Below are 16,718 nucleotides of genomic sequence, written 5' to 3'. Positions count from 1 at the left end.
CCTCTTCAGCCTGTCGTTCGGCAAACAGATCACCTGTAAGACCGGGAAGTATCGGGGGCAGAAGGTGCCCTCTGATCTGTTAACGGTGACCGTGAGATACGGTAAAAACACCACCAAAGACGTCCCAGCTGCATACCAGTACTCTGAAAACCCCAAGATCACAGATTATAACCCCAAGGCCAGCTTCATGTGGTGAGTGTGACCGTAAACATTCGTTTGAGATTTATTCCACTCTGTAGAGGGACTGTATTGTAGTATACAATCAAATAAGATAATCATAATTATTTGTATTGTGATTTTCACCTCTGTGTGTGTGTATGTGCATGTGTGTGCGCAGTGGTGGTCGAAGGATTGTGGTGGTGGGAAGCGGTTTCGACCTGATCCAGAGAGCCTCCATGAAAGTCCTGCACTCCACTGATGAGTTTTCACAGAACACCACGACTGAAGAGGTAGGAGAGAGAGAGTGTGTGTGTGTTCATGTGTGTGTGTGTGCATACAACAACAACAACAACAAACAACGTGGAGGGAAATTCATTAAAAAATGAGCTGTTCTGTGCATCAGATATTCAGAGTTTTCCTCTTGTTCCTTGTTGTTTGGGGTCTGATCAGAATCCGTTCGGGCTTAAAGTTTCCTGCAGGCTACAGGAGTCGCTCTGATCAATTCTACAGCAAATGTGTAATCCGTCAAACTGCATGATGTGAGAGGTGGGCGACTCTAACGGGACCAAATGAGATCTTTTAATGACAGCACAGTCTCGGCTGGATGAATATCAGTCGGCAGCTGCGACAGAGAAAAGGACGACGCTTCTATTTCACTGCTGAATAAGTTTGAGTGACAGAGTCTCTTAGGAAAGATTCACTGCAGGGGGGAGGAGGTGAAGCCATTTTTTTTGTTGTCGCTTCATCAAACGCTGCCGTCTGAACCGGGGGAGACACAGTGGGGAGGCGGAGAGACGGAGGGAGGAGGAAACCTGAAGCAAAAGTTAGACCTGCACTGAAAATCTGGGATCTGTTTGAGTGATCCGCTTCAAACAAACTGCTGCTTTTCCTTTAAGCCGCAGAGAAAATCATCAATATTGTTTGCTTTCAAAGGCTCCTCAGCCTTGGAGGCAACTCAGTTACTGCTGTACATAATGAGTTCCTTTCCCACATGTAGAGACAAAACATGCTATGTTAGCCTGCGTGAACTATCGTGTGAGCTCGGTGACGCTGGACAGCTGCATCGACTTCTTCTTCACTGTTTCCCGTCTCTGTCAGTTTGTCCAGAAGGCCCTGAGTAAGAACGACACGGTCCTCCAGTTTCACTCCCCGCCGGTGAACTGCTGCCTCGACAGCCAGTCTCTCAGGACGGTCGTCCAGCTGGACAACGTGATGGAGGAGCTGAAGAGCTTCGACTACCACCCCGACCCCACCTTCAACCAGCTCGCCAAGAACGTCATCACGGAGACCAGCATCATCATCGTGACTGTGAGGACAGACGCTGAGTTCACACTCTCATCGCTCTTCAGTCTCTTCGTCTGTCGAGTTCACTCTCTTTTCTAACTTTGGTCAGGGCCGAGGGTTCTCCAAGGCGATGACGGCCAAAGAGGCCCAGGCGTTTGTCGGAGACGCTACCTGTCACGTTAACATACTGCAGGTAAACACCAACTGAGCAGGGCATTTCAGTGGATGTATGATGGCAGACGTTTACGGCTAAAGCCGAAGGGAGGCTGGTTTAGCTGTAACGTCCTGTGGATGTTTTGGATCGCTGAGCGGCCTCTTTAGTTCATGTTCTTTTCTTCTCCTCTTTCATTTGTCTCTGCACAGGATGATAAGTTAATCCTGGAGGCCCCGTCATCACAGCCCAAATCGAGGTCCAAACGCCAGCGCAGAGACACGACCAAAGACTTGCTGGAGCTCGTGGTAAACACACAAACAAATCATCTTGTTGTTCTTTGACTGAACTTTCAGCGGCTCACATGAAAACGTACCTTCATGCTTGTCAACGTGTTGGATCATTTGTTTGGTGTTTGACACGTGTATCTACTCGTGGGTGAAGTTCGGTACAAAGAAAATGGTTGTCACATGAAACCGCTCGAATCTGAGAATCATCACCTTTTTTTAGTTTTCTTTACTGTCAGAGAATCCATCCATGGATTCACTGCACACAGGAGCTGCTAACAGCTAACTCAGCCTGCCTGATCACACGCTGAAATCTGTCTCCAGGTGAAGTTCGGTCACGGCGAGTGGCTGGTGGGTTCAGTGTACTACGCCAGGAAAGACGACATTCCTCTGGCCATCATCATCCCTGCAGTTATCGTACCGATGCTGCTCTTCATCGCCGTCTCCGTCTACTGCTACAGGTTCGACCAGCCGTCAAGTTCTCGAAGAAAGACGGGCGCTCGCGGACCCGTTTGTCTTTCAGCCCCGTCCTGATGATTGGTTTGTGTGTGTGTGTGTGTGTGTGTGTGCTGACAGGAGGAAGAGTCAGCAGGCAGAACGGGAGTACGAGAAGGTGAAACACCAGCTGGAGAATCTGGAGGAAAGTGTCCGAGATCGCTGCAAGAAAGAGTTCACAGGTACGCCCTCACCTGACAGCCAGGCGTTTTGACTTCCCTTCATTTTGTTTTGTGAAATTTTCAAGCGACTGACAGCAAACAGGCAGCTGATTGGGCCCCACATCGCCGCAGGTATTTATCACGTCGACGTCTGCGTCGGTGTCAACAACACGATCGTTCAGCAGTCTCGCCGAGACCCGCGTGGAGGTTCCCAACAAACGCAGCACAAACTGCGCTCCACAGGGCCGAGTTTTTGTCAGCATCTTGTCTCACGTTGCGTCTGCAGATTAGAGGATGTCGCCTCTCTGGCAGTTTATCTCCACGATGTGAAGTCCTGCCAACACGATTCAGCACAACAGGCTTTGACTCAGACATCAGAAACTTCCCTTCAGGTCCTCTTGGCGAGCTCGGTGGACCGTTTTAAGTTGAATCTGACAGCTCTGTTACTGGGCTTTGGGTTGGGTGGGGGTTCACACGGTCAGACGCTTCCAAAGAGAGTCTAAGTGCAGGAATATTCAGTCAAACTGGTGCATCCAATCAAAGACGCGCAGGCTCATGAAAGTCATGCAGCTTCGTGAGACGTTTGAAACTGAATATTCGCCAAATCCTGAGCCCTTAGTTACTATTCCTGTGCCTGTAAAGCGTTTCAATTTCCAAACACATCAGTGACATCAGTGTCACATGTTTTCAGTAGACTAACTGACTATTTGTATGCCTGGCACACAAAGTGTTGCTGTTGTTTCAGCCCTGTGAACAGCTCTTCAGCATGTTAGAAAGTGTACAACAACACCTGTTTTATAGATGATTAATAAATATAAACCACTGCATATTTTGGCAGATCTGATGATTGAAATGGAGGACCACACCAGCGACCTGAGCGAGGCCCGGATCCCCTTCCTGGACTACAAAACCTACACTGACCGAAACTTTTTCCTGCCCTCCAAGGATGGCGCCAACGACGCCATGATCACCAGAAAACTAAAAATCCCAGAAGCCCGCAGGGCCATCGTGGCTCAGGCGCTGAACCAGTTCTCCAACCTGCTGAACAGTAAAACCTTCCTCATCAACGTGAGTCTGAAGCTTGTGGTTGAAGTTTCCTGTTCCTCCTTGACTTCCTCTCGCGTCTTTCTTTCTCCAGCTGCTTGTTTTGTCTCTCATTCAAGGCTTTTCTCAATTTCTCCCGCCTGATACTGAGTGCGATCAGATCCACCTCGGTTCACTTCAATTCAATTCAAAAACACTTTGTCCCCAGGGGGGCAATTTAAAGGCATGCAGAGTCCAGATCTGCTCGGAGCTGAACAGCCTTCCTGAGTCAGAGTCCTGCAGCTGGGGCTCAGAGGAGTCGAGGGGGGCCATCAAATGTAACTTCACTTGAGTGTTAGACACAGACACAAACAAGACTTGTTTGTTCTCCTCAGAGGATGAACTCGTTTAATTTGGACTTCATGCACCACCGTAGCTCCCACTGACATCCCAGAGGTCACCAAAAAGTCGCGTCGGTGTGCCCTTGTTTCCAACAACATACTGTTTAAGTAAAATTTGAGAAGATAAAATCAGTGAAAAAATAATAGATCAGAGTGTGAGGTGCGCCTGAAATCTGTAGGGAAAGCTTGAAATTGGACCTTGAGTTTAAAGATTCTTTCTGAGGTCCTGCATGAACTTTGTTGCTCAGTCACGGTTTTCTGCCATCTTCTCTGCCTTCAGTTCATCCACACTCTGGAGAGCCGCCCGGACTTCAACGCCCGGGCTCGCGGGTATTTCGCTTCACTGCTGACGGTGGCGCTGCACGGCAAGCTGGAGTATTATACAGACATCATGAGGACGCTGCTGCTGGAGCTGATGGACGAACACGTGCAGAACAAAAACCCCAAACTGATGCTCAGGAGGTGAGGAGGGGACAGGATGCACCACAAGTCTGTGAACGCTAATGATAGCGAAGAAGTGGTCCAGAAAATTGATGCTCTTCATGTCAAATGTTTAAAGTGATGAAAAATGTCTGCGCAGTCCTAATCTGTTGTCCTTTGTGTGTGTGTTTGTAGGTCAGAGACGGTGGTGGAGAGGATGCTTTGTAATTGGATGTCCATCTGTCTCTATCAGTTCCTCAGGGTAACACGGTTTCTCTCACTTATCCTGTGTTGTTTTCTTACTTTCCTTCGGTTTGTTTTTAGCTCCTTTTTCTCTTCGATCTGTTTGTCTTCCACGCCTTTCTTCTTCCTCGTCTCTTTCTTCTCCTGCTCCTTCACTTATAATTGACTCTAAGAAACTTTCCCGTGTCTCGGTCTGTGATGCCGAAGCCTGTTTGGTGTACCTGTGTTTCCAGCTCTGTCTGTGCTGATGCGACAGCAGCAGCTGATCTGCTCTGCTGATGTTCAGGGTTTTGATAATTTAATGTTCTTGTACGACCAAACTTTGCGTTTCTGCTTCAGCTGCGGAACAACTTCTCTCGCCGTAGACATTTTATATGTTGTGATTAGAATCAGCAGTTCAGTCTGGATTGAATTTAATCCCTCAAACAGTCTGGTGCTGTCACGTAAAAACAGGATTTTACTGGTGGAGCTCATTTCGAACTGCTTTGTGTACAACTAATTTCAGTCTGGATTCATCTGATGATTATTTTCTCCATCAATCATCTGATTGTTTGGTTTGTAAAAGTTCTATAATCATGATAATCAATTTAAAAACTTCATGATCAAAGTTTTTAAACATTCTAAAAGTTGTTTAAGAGCCTTTTTTAGACGCAGGCGAGTCACAATCGCCTGAAGAGAGCAGATCAGCACAGCAGCCACAGGACACACGCTGCTGCTGCAGTCAGGCTTCACTGCTGCGTATGAAACCGAAGCTGTGAATGTGTTTGAGGGCGAAGCTCAGCAGCCGATCGATTTGCTGCAGCAGAGTTCTGTCAATGCACGATCAGGTTTGAAGAGCTGCAGGAGGAGAAAGGAGTCAGCAGGTGTCCGCCAGTTCGCGTCCAACTCAATCTGCGTCCTTGTTTCAGGACACGGCAGGAGAGCCTTTATACAAACTGTTCAAGGCCCTGAAGCACCAGATCGAGAAGGGCCCGGTGGACGCCAAGATGAAGAAGGCCAAATACACACTGAACGACACGGGACTGCTGGGGGACGACGTCGAGTACTCTGTACTGGTTAGTACACACAGTGTGTCTTGAAAACGCTGCCTGTGATGAAGTGTGAATCTCATTGGTTTAATGGAGGTAAAATTCGGCAACTGCTTTTATTTTGCTGGTGGAGGTGAAGACTGTGGGCGTTAGCGTTGGTGTGTTTGTGATGTCAGACTCTGCAGGTGTTGGTGCACGGGGAGGGACCCGATGTGACTCCGGTGAAGGTGCTGAACTGCGACACCATCTCCCAGGTGAGTTTGTTTTCAGGGCGTCTTCACCGCTGCCTGCGTCAGGAGTTAAATGTTTTACAATCTGCACGTGAAGTTTCTCATTTTGGACTGCAGCATGTGAAGAGAAGCCCCTGAACTCCATTTTAAAAAATGCTTCTTTAGTGTATTTATTCGCCCTTTTTTACCTTGAAGGTGATTCAACAAACTTCTGCTCAGGTGCTTGATCAGACAGGAAGTTGCAAGGACTCCATGTTCTGCGATAGTTCAGTGCTGATGCGTGTGAATGAGAGATGACTTTAGATTTTGTGTCGGCACACATTCCGCTCATCTCGATGCTGTGCTCTCCAGGTGAAAGAAAAGATCATCGATCAGGTCTACAGGAACCTGCCGTACTCGCAGAGGCCGAGCGTGGAGAGCGTCGCCCTGGGTGAGACAGAAACATCATTAGCATCCTTACTGTGTTAATGTTTATCAAGTGATTTCACTGTCACTTTAATTTGGAGAGCATCAGGTTCTTAGCACAAGGATCAGAGGAGAACAATAACAGAACCTTGTCATTATTTCCCACCCACGTCCAAAGCTCATCTCTGACATGAATTAGCTGACTGTTGACAGACGCAGCGGCTGACTCAGACAATAATTACAGCTTTAAGAGATTTAAGCCGTTTAGTCTCTTGAATTGGTTGTGAAATTCTGTTAATATCATCTTTATTGCGGTTTGCTTTTGTTGTTTTCTGTTGTGAAACTTACACATTGAATTTGGTTCTCCCGTCCGTCCACAGAGTGGCGTCCTGGATCCACGGGTCAGATCCTGTCCGACCTCGACTTGACCTCCCAGAAGGAAGGACGCTGGAAGAGACTCAACACACTGGCTCATTACAACGTGAGTCCACACTGCAGTTTATCATCGTGTCATCGTCTTATCAGTATTTACTCTGATCGTGTACAAAAATCCAAAGTGCTGCACGAATGTTTTGTGTCTGAAAAGCCTCCAAACTGTCTGACGTCCACACTGTCCAGAGCGAGTTGGTGGTTTGTCACCCACACCTCAAAATGTCAAAGTGTCACAGGAAATATGTTGACGAGGGTTTATATGCACCCTGTCCATGATCGGCTCAGGTGTGAGTCTGACTGAGGGGAACCGGGGACTGTTTTTAATCATCTTTGCTTCTGTGTGTGTTGAGTCCAGACTTTTTCTCCTGAGCTAAAACAAGCAAAAACCAAAGTGCAGAGAAATGAGAGAAATGTCACATCAGGCTCGCCCTCGTGCCCCACAAACACCAACAGGAAATAAAACTCTCCTCCAGTCCTCCCCTCTGGCATTTAAAGGAAAGAGTTTGCTGAGAAAACTGCTTGATGTCTGCGTTCAGTCTCTGACTTCCTGTCCTTCAGGTTCGGGATAACGCCACGCTGGTCCTGTCCAAAGTTTTACACACACAGTCCTTCCACCAGCACCAAGACAGCTATGAAGAGAGTATGTACACACACACACACACACTCTGTCTGATAACAGTATCAGTGACCAGCTGACGAGATGTTGTGTGCTGACAGAAAACTCGCTGCTGGAGGACGACAACACCTTCCACCTGGTGAGGCCGGCCGACGATCTCGATGAAGGGAAGTCAAAGAGAGGCAGCATGAAGGACAAGGCGATGACCAAAGCCATCACGGAGATCTACCTGACCAGACTGCTGTCTGTCAAGGTGCCGACCTGTGTGTGTGTGTGTGTGTGAGAGAGAGAGAGAGAGAGAGTTTCAGCAGGTTAAAATACACTCACACAAGTTCTGCTGTACTGAGCTGTGTGAAGTAGATCAGACATAAAGACCTGTGCAGGACAGATGGACAGACAGTTAGATGTCCTCTCTAAAATCGTCATGAGAGAAGAGAGGATCTGATCTACAAGTCTTACAGTGTGTCTCTGTGCTTTAAACACGACGGGTTGTGTGTGTGTGTGTGTGTGTGTGTGTGTGTGTGTGTGTGTTACAGGGCACTTTGCAGCAGTTTGTGGACGACTTCTTCCGCAGTGTGTTGTGCTCGAGCTCCGTCGTCCCTCCGGCTGTCAAATACTTCTTTGACTTCTTGGACGAACAGGCGCAGAGACACGACAACGTGGACGAGGAGACGCTGCACATCTGGAAGACCAACAGGTGCTTTTGTAAACATAAAACGCTGACAGCTGAAGTTTCATTTTCCGTTTTCCCATCACGTGGGAAAGCTGTTCCCTAAGAGACATGCAGCCAGAAGACGTGAAGGACAAGCAAATCCAAGTTATATGACAGATTATTTTCTCCTTCATCAGAAAATACTGAAAATTATGTTAATGTCTTATAACTCAAAACCCAAAGATAATCACTTTCAGTTATTATAAACCAAAGATAAAGCAGCAAATCCCTCGTCGGAGACGTCAGACGAAAGATTTGCTTCCAACGTTTTTGCTTGAGAAATTACTGTCAAGGTGACCAAATGATCAAAATGATTCTGTTTGTTTTGGTCAGAAGGATTAACTGACAAATCGTGATGCGGGTTGTTGAGCCGTGGGGCCTTAACGATATCATTTAGTGCGAGAAAACGAGAAGATAAACAACAAGAAAGCGTCTGTGAGTGAGTGAAACGTGTGATCGGCATGCAGCTCTCCTCCCAGAAAACGACCTGCTAAGAGGAATAATTACACTGCTTCTCAAGCTGTGTGCGTGTTGTACCTCATCAGCTGAGCCGCGGTATAATTATGTCCCCGTCACTGCCGAACTGGCAGCCGACCACATGAAAGCCCGATCAGATCGTCAGTTTGTTATCAGGACGGATAAATGACGACGGAGACGGAGACAGATGGAGAGTGGGAACGATTTCTTCCCTTCAATTCTCAGCTTTTAAACTGGCCTTGAGCTCCGCCTGTCAATCATCAGGATGACACACACACACACACACACACGTTGGACAATGAAATATTCATCAGTTGAAGTGAATTATTGACGAGGGTTATGGTCTGCGGAGGTGGAGACGGCAGGGAGAGATGAAAGGATGGAGGGAGGAGGGAGGGGAAACGATGTCAGCAGGTTCCTAAAAATTATGGAAAAGCCTCACTGACAGAACACTCACTCAAGTACACAGCTGAGGTACGTACGCTCACCTCAGAGGGAAATACTGCAGTTTTTTTAGCAACAAAAGTTTAAAGTTTCTATTTCCTCACAGCACACTTTATTTATTTGATGATACCAGCTTCTGCTGAAGGTGCTTTTGATGCTGGCGGCAGACGTCCTGACGCTGACCTGAGTCCTTCTGTCTCCTCAGCTTGCCTCTGCGCTTTTGGGTGAACATCCTGAGGAACCCGCACTTCATGTTCGACGTCCACGTGACCGAGGTGGTGGACGCGTCGCTGCACGTCATCTCTCAGACCTTCATGGACGCCTGCACCAAGACGGAGCACAAACTGAGCAGAGTCAGTTCACACAGACGGTTCACGAGTCGCGAGACGTCACGTTCATCCCGTCCGCTGCTCCTCGTCTTTGCAGGGTTTTCTCCATGTGATTAGAGTATGAGGTGGAGACCTACTCGTAAAAAAATTAAAACCATCAGGAGTCCAAGACCTTTTAACAACGTATCCAATAGATTAAAGTCAGCTAGCAGGAGGAACTCGTGTTCTGTTTTGAGCCATTTTGGATAATTGGCTTCATTAAAAGACTTGCGCACTTCAGTCGTTTAGTGGCTGTTGTGTTTGTGGCAAAGACAGGAAGTCAGCGCAGCAGACGAAGGCAGGCTGATGGAAAATGGCTGCGGCAGAAGAGTTAATTACAACACTTAATCACAAAATGAACCCCGGATTGTTTGAGCATCACAGACGGATGATAATTAACAGTGCAGGAGCATCCAGCAGAGCGTCGTCTCTGTGAAACATCTCACAGAGAGCAAAGTTTTGGAAATTGAAAATTGATGCTATCTTTTTTATTTTTTTCTCTCTGACTGCAGGAGTCTCCAAGCAACAAGCTGCTCTATGCAAAAGAGATTTCCACCTACAAGAAGATGGTGGACGAGTGAGTTTGTAGCACAAACTGTACAGAAAAATGAACAGATATGTCAGGATATTCTTAATATGTACTTTCAAAGAGAGTCAAACTGAATGAAACCTTTTTTAAAGGATCAGTTCATCCAAAATGTGTGTATGTGTGTGTCCCTTTAGTTACTACAAGGGCATCAGACAGATGGTTCCAGTCAGTGACCAGGACATGAATACACACCTTGCTGAGGTGTCCAGGGTATGAACCACCTCTGTGTGTGTGTCTGTATTTTAAATAATGAAATTACTTTAATGTTTGTCGGTTGCTGTGTGAATAAATGCACTTTTGAGTGGAGACTTTAGGTTTCCAGTAATAACAATCGCAGCACAGCCAGTAAAGACTTGAATCCTCCTTTTTCAGCTGCCTGATGAACATAAACGTGAAGTTTGTGGGGGTTCTTGGAGCTTTTTTCTACAATAAATATAACAACCATTTGTGTAAATTCTGACATTTGAACAGCAACATCACTGATGCGTACCTCAGTGGATTGAACCGCTTTAAAATGTGACCTTTCTTTCCACTTTGTAGCAACACACAGACAAGCTGAACACCCAGGTGGCCTTACATCAGCTGTACCAGTACGCCAGCAAGTACTACGATGTGGTGAGAAATGTCTTCCACTTTCAAAATGTTTCTGTGATCTGTGCTTCTGTTTGTGGTGAGGAATCCACGTAGCTGTGGCTGCGGCCACATAGGACTACGGTAAACTTTGGTGATACGCTGCCCCCCATACAGTATTTTATATTGTCTTCTCCAGATCATCCAGTCGCTGGACGAGGACCCAGCAGCCCAGAATAAACAGCTCACGCTCCGCCTCCAACAGATCGCCGCCGCCCTGGAGAACAAGGTCACTGACCTTTGACCTCTGACCTCACGGAGGGGTCCGGAGGAGCTAACGGCTACTAAAACACAGGATCTTGTTTTCTATTTAAGAACTCGAAGGGGGATGAGCTCACGGACTCTAGCGAATGTTTGATCGTGTTGGGACTGAAGTGGGAGGGGCTAGTGGAGCCGCAGGAAGCTGTTGACCGCATGAGGACTGGGGAGGAGTTAAGGGACTCCCAGAGGGGCGAGGAATGGAGGTTTTGAACAAATGATGCCATTTGGCATTCCAAAAACAAATACCAAGGAGGTATGCAAAATGGCCACCATGATAAGACTGCAGATGGGAGCTCTGTTATTTTTTTAATGGTAGCTGGGGAGACCTGGCTCTGTCTGTGTTTGAATTATCTAAACCACAAAGTTTAATTTTACCATGTAAGGACTGAACAAGAAAGTGCCACACAAGAATGAAAGTTAAGATTTTTGGATAATTGAAGAATATTACAGGGGTATTGAGACATGACCAAATATTTTCTTTTTACTACTTGGAGTTTGGGTTGGAAGTACGGCTGCTCCAGGACACTTTATGACCACTTTTTCCTTATCGTATTGAGTCTATGAACTGTGGATGTAAGGTTAATTTGTCTCGATTTCCTGATCTGAGGTCGGTTTTCTGTCTCCATGCTAAATGTTAGCCAGCAAAACTGATCTCGTATCAGCAACAGAGAACAATTTCCATCCCATAGGCGTGAAAATGCTTTGACCTTGAAGCAAGCTCAAATTAAAATAATCAACCAATGAAAACCCACTACGGTACACACCACTGGCCAATCAAGGGTCTTGGAGGAGGAGGAGAGTGAATTCAGGGTACGATGAGTTGAGTCCAAAAATCAGAGCGCAGCGCAGACTTTTCTTGTATCATGGCCAAAAGCTGTTTTTCATATGCGGTTAGCTGCAGTGTGTGTTTCTATATCGATGATTCTGTGCTGGTGACTCAGTGCTGAGTCATTTCACTCTGTTTATTTGTTTATTATTATTGTTCTTTTTGTGCAGGCTTTAAGCAGAGGCTTTGCATTTCCATATACAACGTGACATTTACCTTTTTAATGGACTGATACAGCACCACTTAGTTTTTATCTTTTGTGAAGTGTTAATCAGGTTGGTCCATCATGTCATATCCTGTGTATGAGTTTGTGTGTGTGTGTGTGTGTGTGTGTGTTTGTTCAGTAGTTATCATCACCGCTCTGTTGCTGAGGACCAGCTTGTTTTTACGTTCTGTGAAAAAAATCATGACTGCCTGATCTAATCAGCCAAACGCTTTCATTTTTAAGTGCGATTTTTTTTGTCATAATCTAATTGAAGCTCTTTTACAATCCTCCATATCTAAAGTTCCATTTTTTTCTGTTTCTGTTTAACTTCTGACAAATGAGGAAATGACTTAAGTGTCTTCTGAAGACCGGATATCCTTCAAAAAGGCTTGGAATAAATCAGAATTTAAGGTGGTAAAGTGATAAAATGTATTCAGTTCAGTTCTTGTTAAGCCCAGTTCGTCCATTTGCAGTGTTCTCAGAGACACAGCTCACCACATTAATGCAGTAAGTATCGGTACTAACCAGTCGGGGGCAGAGTACGACGGGTCATTGCTTCGCCATCCCAGGAGAAGAAAGTAGCAGAGGTACATTCATTCGAGAGACAGTCTGGATATCTTTAATCATTTAGATTTGTTTCTACCCTTAAGAAAGTGTCACATTTGAACTAAAAGTTTGAGATGTAAAAATAAAATAATGTCATGTGCATTGGACATTTGCATACACACATGCAATTGGCTTTTTTCCCACATAACTCTGAAGGTTTCCAAGTATGAAATTTATATTTTCACGTGAATTATATACGTTCATGTGCCATTGGCTTTTTTTCCTTCCTCATATAGAAACATTGCTCGTTCAAATGTGTAAAAACCCAGTGGAAAAATGCCTTCATTTTCTTAAACTGCATCAGTGTCATTAATGTCTCCTGAAAACTTACAAAGAGTCGATACTTCAAGAGGAAATTTTAAAAACTCCATAAAACAAAGGCAGGGAAAATATTTTTATGTCAGCTGTTAATTAAAGAAATTCAATACATGAAACATTTTGTAATTCATATCAGCAGACGCTCTGTAAATGAGTGACTTGTGGACTACGTTAGAAGATATTGAACAGTTGTTGGGTTTAAGTGCCGTTAGTACCTGAAGTGTAAATGAACTCATCTGTCTTCTCCTGTGCCACATATTAATCTTCATCACCATAGAGTCATCATTTATCTCCACTATTGTTTGCCTTCTGAGCCCTGACGACGTGCTTTTTGTCGTGCTTAGGTTGATATCAAAGATTAAATATGCAGTTTGTAAGCTGGATGATGAACCCCTCGTCTTCTGGAACAGAAGGACTTCTTTGTTTTTTTGTTGTGGGTTTTTGTTTTGTTTTTTTCTGTGAAGTTGGATTTATTGATTCCTCTGAGGTGTCAAGTCTTGCAAGCTGCATCTTTAAATTCTGAAGCAATACGACCTCCAGGCCTTGCTGTTTCTTTGTACTCCTTAAACTGTGGATGGACACACTGCAAGGTTCTCAGTAGAATTTGGCACCAGATGACCTCCAGATACAAAGACTGAAATAAATTCATCTTAGCTTTTTTTACTGCTCCTTCTAACTTCTCACTTTTTTGTGGGCATTTCTCTGTCAGAAATTTGTTTTTGAAAGCCACTTTGGTGCCAAATAACTTCAAGAAACTGTCATGTGTAGAAGTTCCAACAATTGGACATCTTTTGAGTTGTATGTTTAATGAATGAAGAAATATTATTGGTGGTACTTTCATAAGAAACTGTCAAAATGTGAAACTTATTTGGAGGTTGTTTATCAGGAGATTTTTTGCAAAATTTCACCAGCTTTTCAAAGTGAACATTCGCTTTTGATGTTCAGATTCTTTCCAGAAATACTGTTTAGCATTTTGTTGCCTTAGAGCTCAATCTTTACCCACTCCACATCTAGTGTATTAATTGTAAAATGTGACATATCTGATTTTCTTATAACTTAAAGCTCTCTCTGTTCCTCTGCCCACACTAGCTTCTTTCTGCCTTCTTTTTGCCACCAACGAGTGCCTTAAAGAGTTGAAGTGAAAGTACATTTGGAAGTAAAAACTAGCGGCACATACATGTTAACGGGAGGTTTACTGCATGTTTGTGGTTCTTAAAGTGCGAGGACTAAGAAAGGCTCATCTTCACTGGAAGATCACAATGGAAAACAGAAGATGATATGATATGAAGTATGTTAGAGGGCAAAGTTGGTACTGTCAAATGATTTTTGAAACAAAAACAACATTTAGAGCGTCACACCATCGATGATATCAACCTGTTCAGTCTGACAGTTTTTGAAAATCCAAAACCACAGGATTCATGTTGTCAGAAACCCTTCAGCAAGTTTCACTTCAGTGTCAGGCACATATATTAAAACAAAACATGGCTAACTGAGATAAAGTGCAGACAATCTGTTATACTAACAGGTCTGTCAGTAGACGGCAGGAGCTTCTGCACCAGCTGTTTGTCAGTTCAAGCTTAGCCTTTTCTGATGTAAAGTGTTTACTACGTGGATATTTACACAACTCAGTTTAAACCACACAAACTAATACTCCAATACAGATTAGTTCTTACAAGCTTTTTACGTCCACTGACTGCTCGGTGTGACTGTTGTGTGGTTAACTGAACCAACTGACAAAGCTACACGTTAGCATGTTAACATCTCAACCTTTGGAGTGAAGAGTAAAGGAACTAATATGGAATGTGTCTTTACTAAGACTTTCTTTAAGTTTTAACGGTACAACCAGATTAAGTAAATCAGTAGTTTGAAACTACCTAGGAAAGACAGAGTCATGGATTTATGAATAGCTGATGCGACCCTGACCCTGGAGTCGAGCCTCCTCTCCTAGCTAACCTCTGTGATGCTAGCTGCTATAACTCAGTGGGTTTGATCACAAAGGACTTTGTAATTCTGAAAGGCTTAAACGTGTTTATGAAACAAGTTTTCTGTCAAGTGCAAAGCTGGAATGTGGCTTAGCTTAAAGACTCCTGTTTTTACTATCCACTTCAGTAGCAGAAACCCATAGATATCTTTGGATATGGATGGAAAATTACAGGAACGCGTTAGCTTTTCAGGCAGTTGAAAACTGAATTCCTCTTTGAGAACCTGATTTCACTTACTGATGCTAGTGGAACAGCTGGGAATGGCTATGGTGGCTGGCCAGGAGACTGGGAACAGACTTTGGGTTTGGACTGCTGAATGTGAAACCCAAGAAGGAGGATTGTTGCCACATACTTCGCCATTCATGCAGACGATAAATGCATTCTTAAATAACATAAAAAATACAGACAAACAAAAGCAAAAATAAAACACTTATTGTTCTCTACTCATCTTGATGGGAAAATGCTGAAATATCTGTCAGCGTTGTGGATGATTAATTTACAAGCCACTGACTTAGCATACTAGATGGATTGTGGAAAATTTGTTTTAGCACAAATCCTGTGAAACGTGTTGGTTTAAGTCACGCACAGCTATGTTCTCTATGTTCCCCGTGTTCCAGCACAGCTTAGTAACTATAGGATGTGACCTGTGTATGTGATGTTTAGTGAGTGCTTTTCAGAGGTACAGCAAGATGTTCATGTGAAATGACTGGACAAAAGGTCAGCACAGGGAACTGAGCCTTTACTGGTTTATTTGTCTGATATTTGAGGATCTGTGTGTTTTAATGATGTAAAACTGAAGCGTGTTTTTGTTTTATGAGGCACAAAAATCTCCCACTTTTTAGAGATTTTGAATGTTATACAGAAAATGGCCGACCAGTACTGATGTTTTTACCAACATCACAAAGGTTAAATGTGTTTATACAATTGTGCAACAGTTTGTATGGGAAACAACTTTCCCACTGTTTATTCTTGTAACATCACTGTAGGAAACAAATGGTATGGATGGACTGGATGGAGTGTAGACTTTTTGAGACCAACAGAAACAGCACAACCAGTAACCAGAGCCAACTGGTCTGGACTGGAGCCCAAATCAGTGACTCTTCTGAGGAAGTGGAGAAGTGGGCAGAAAATCCAGATCTAGGAAGTCCAAATATCCAATAAAAGATGTTTATACAAAAGATGTTTTGTTTTGTCTCTCATTTTGTTTCTTTTTTCATGATGTCTCGCAGTTGTCACCAGTCGCAGTCAACCAGTCGTTTAAACGTTGCTCCCCTCGCAACAGCAGAAATGCTAGTCGATTATTGAACTTATTATTATTCTACTCATCCAGAGGTAGAAAACATTTCTAGACATTTTCTAGAGCTCAGTGTCTGTTGTCCAGTAGGTGTTGTTGTTGTTGAGTAGAAAACCAAATCAATCACAGACAGGAAGTAGGAGTTCGACTCTGTTTCACAAGTTGCTGCTTCATGTCATTTATTAAGCCTGTCAGTAGCTTGAAGTTCGGGCTCACCTTCTACAGGACACATTTAAGTTGACTGAAATGAAAAACCTTACAGACTCGTTATAGATTATGTGGTCAATTATGACTTCTTTCTGAGTGTTTTCATACTTTTACACTCGCCAACAAAGTTTAAGTTTAAACTTTCTGTTCAATCATCAGAGAAATTAGTCCCTATGAATCTGTAGTTTTTGTTTTTTTTGTACAGTTTTTACCTTTTTTTTTCCAATGCTTGAAATTCCTACACTTCAAGTTTAAATCAGGGTTAAATTTGATTTAAAAGTTTTGTTCAATTTGGGGAAATTGTGTTTTGATTTCTTGCTGACAGTTAGGATCAATGAATAGAGCTGGGGCGCTTAGCTTATCTTAGCTTAGCATAGCATAAAGACTGGAAGCAGCAGGAAACAGCTAGCTTAGCTCTGCCCACAGTTGAAAAGTACAATTTTTAACATCTCTCAGATGAACAG

General features: G+C 44.1%; 1 protein-coding gene across 4 annotated transcripts in view; it reads left to right on the top strand.

The window, feature by feature from the left end:
* plxnb2a.1 (plexin b2a, tandem duplicate 1) overlaps positions 1 to 12,270 on the top strand; it is a 108,633-nt gene extending 96,363 nt beyond the window's left edge. For all 4 annotated transcript variants that reach the window (XM_046379568.1, XM_046379567.1, XM_046379565.1 and 1 more), the window contains 22 exons: positions 10 to 192; positions 338 to 449; positions 1,258 to 1,467; positions 1,553 to 1,636; positions 1,807 to 1,902; positions 2,206 to 2,342; positions 2,458 to 2,558; positions 3,376 to 3,605; positions 4,242 to 4,423; positions 4,577 to 4,643; positions 5,533 to 5,679; positions 5,829 to 5,906; positions 6,234 to 6,312; positions 6,668 to 6,768; positions 7,278 to 7,359; positions 7,437 to 7,588; positions 7,872 to 8,032; positions 9,174 to 9,321; positions 9,849 to 9,913; positions 10,060 to 10,135; positions 10,466 to 10,540; positions 10,695 to 12,270. In XM_046379568.1, coding sequence (XP_046235524.1) covers positions 10 to 192; positions 338 to 449; positions 1,258 to 1,467; positions 1,553 to 1,636; positions 1,807 to 1,902; positions 2,206 to 2,342; positions 2,458 to 2,558; positions 3,376 to 3,605; positions 4,242 to 4,423; positions 4,577 to 4,643; positions 5,533 to 5,679; positions 5,829 to 5,906; positions 6,234 to 6,312; positions 6,668 to 6,768; positions 7,278 to 7,359; positions 7,437 to 7,588; positions 7,872 to 8,032; positions 9,174 to 9,321; positions 9,849 to 9,913; positions 10,060 to 10,135; positions 10,466 to 10,540; positions 10,695 to 10,799 — 2,671 coding nt within the window. In that variant the 3' untranslated portion in view covers positions 10,800 to 12,270. The remainder of the gene's footprint in view (positions 1 to 9; positions 193 to 337; positions 450 to 1,257; positions 1,468 to 1,552; positions 1,637 to 1,806; positions 1,903 to 2,205; positions 2,343 to 2,457; positions 2,559 to 3,375; positions 3,606 to 4,241; positions 4,424 to 4,576; positions 4,644 to 5,532; positions 5,680 to 5,828; positions 5,907 to 6,233; positions 6,313 to 6,667; positions 6,769 to 7,277; positions 7,360 to 7,436; positions 7,589 to 7,871; positions 8,033 to 9,173; positions 9,322 to 9,848; positions 9,914 to 10,059; positions 10,136 to 10,465; positions 10,541 to 10,694) is intronic.
* Positions 12,271 to 16,718: the final 4,448 nt, after the last annotated feature.

The sequence above is a fragment of the Scatophagus argus genome, chromosome 22 (assembly GCF_020382885.2).
Source record: "Scatophagus argus isolate fScaArg1 chromosome 22, fScaArg1.pri, whole genome shotgun sequence".
Lineage (NCBI taxonomy): Eukaryota > Metazoa > Chordata > Actinopteri > Scatophagidae > Scatophagus > Scatophagus argus.
The sequence above is the reverse complement of the archived record's forward strand: the minus strand, read 5'-3'. Positions and strand labels throughout refer to the sequence as shown.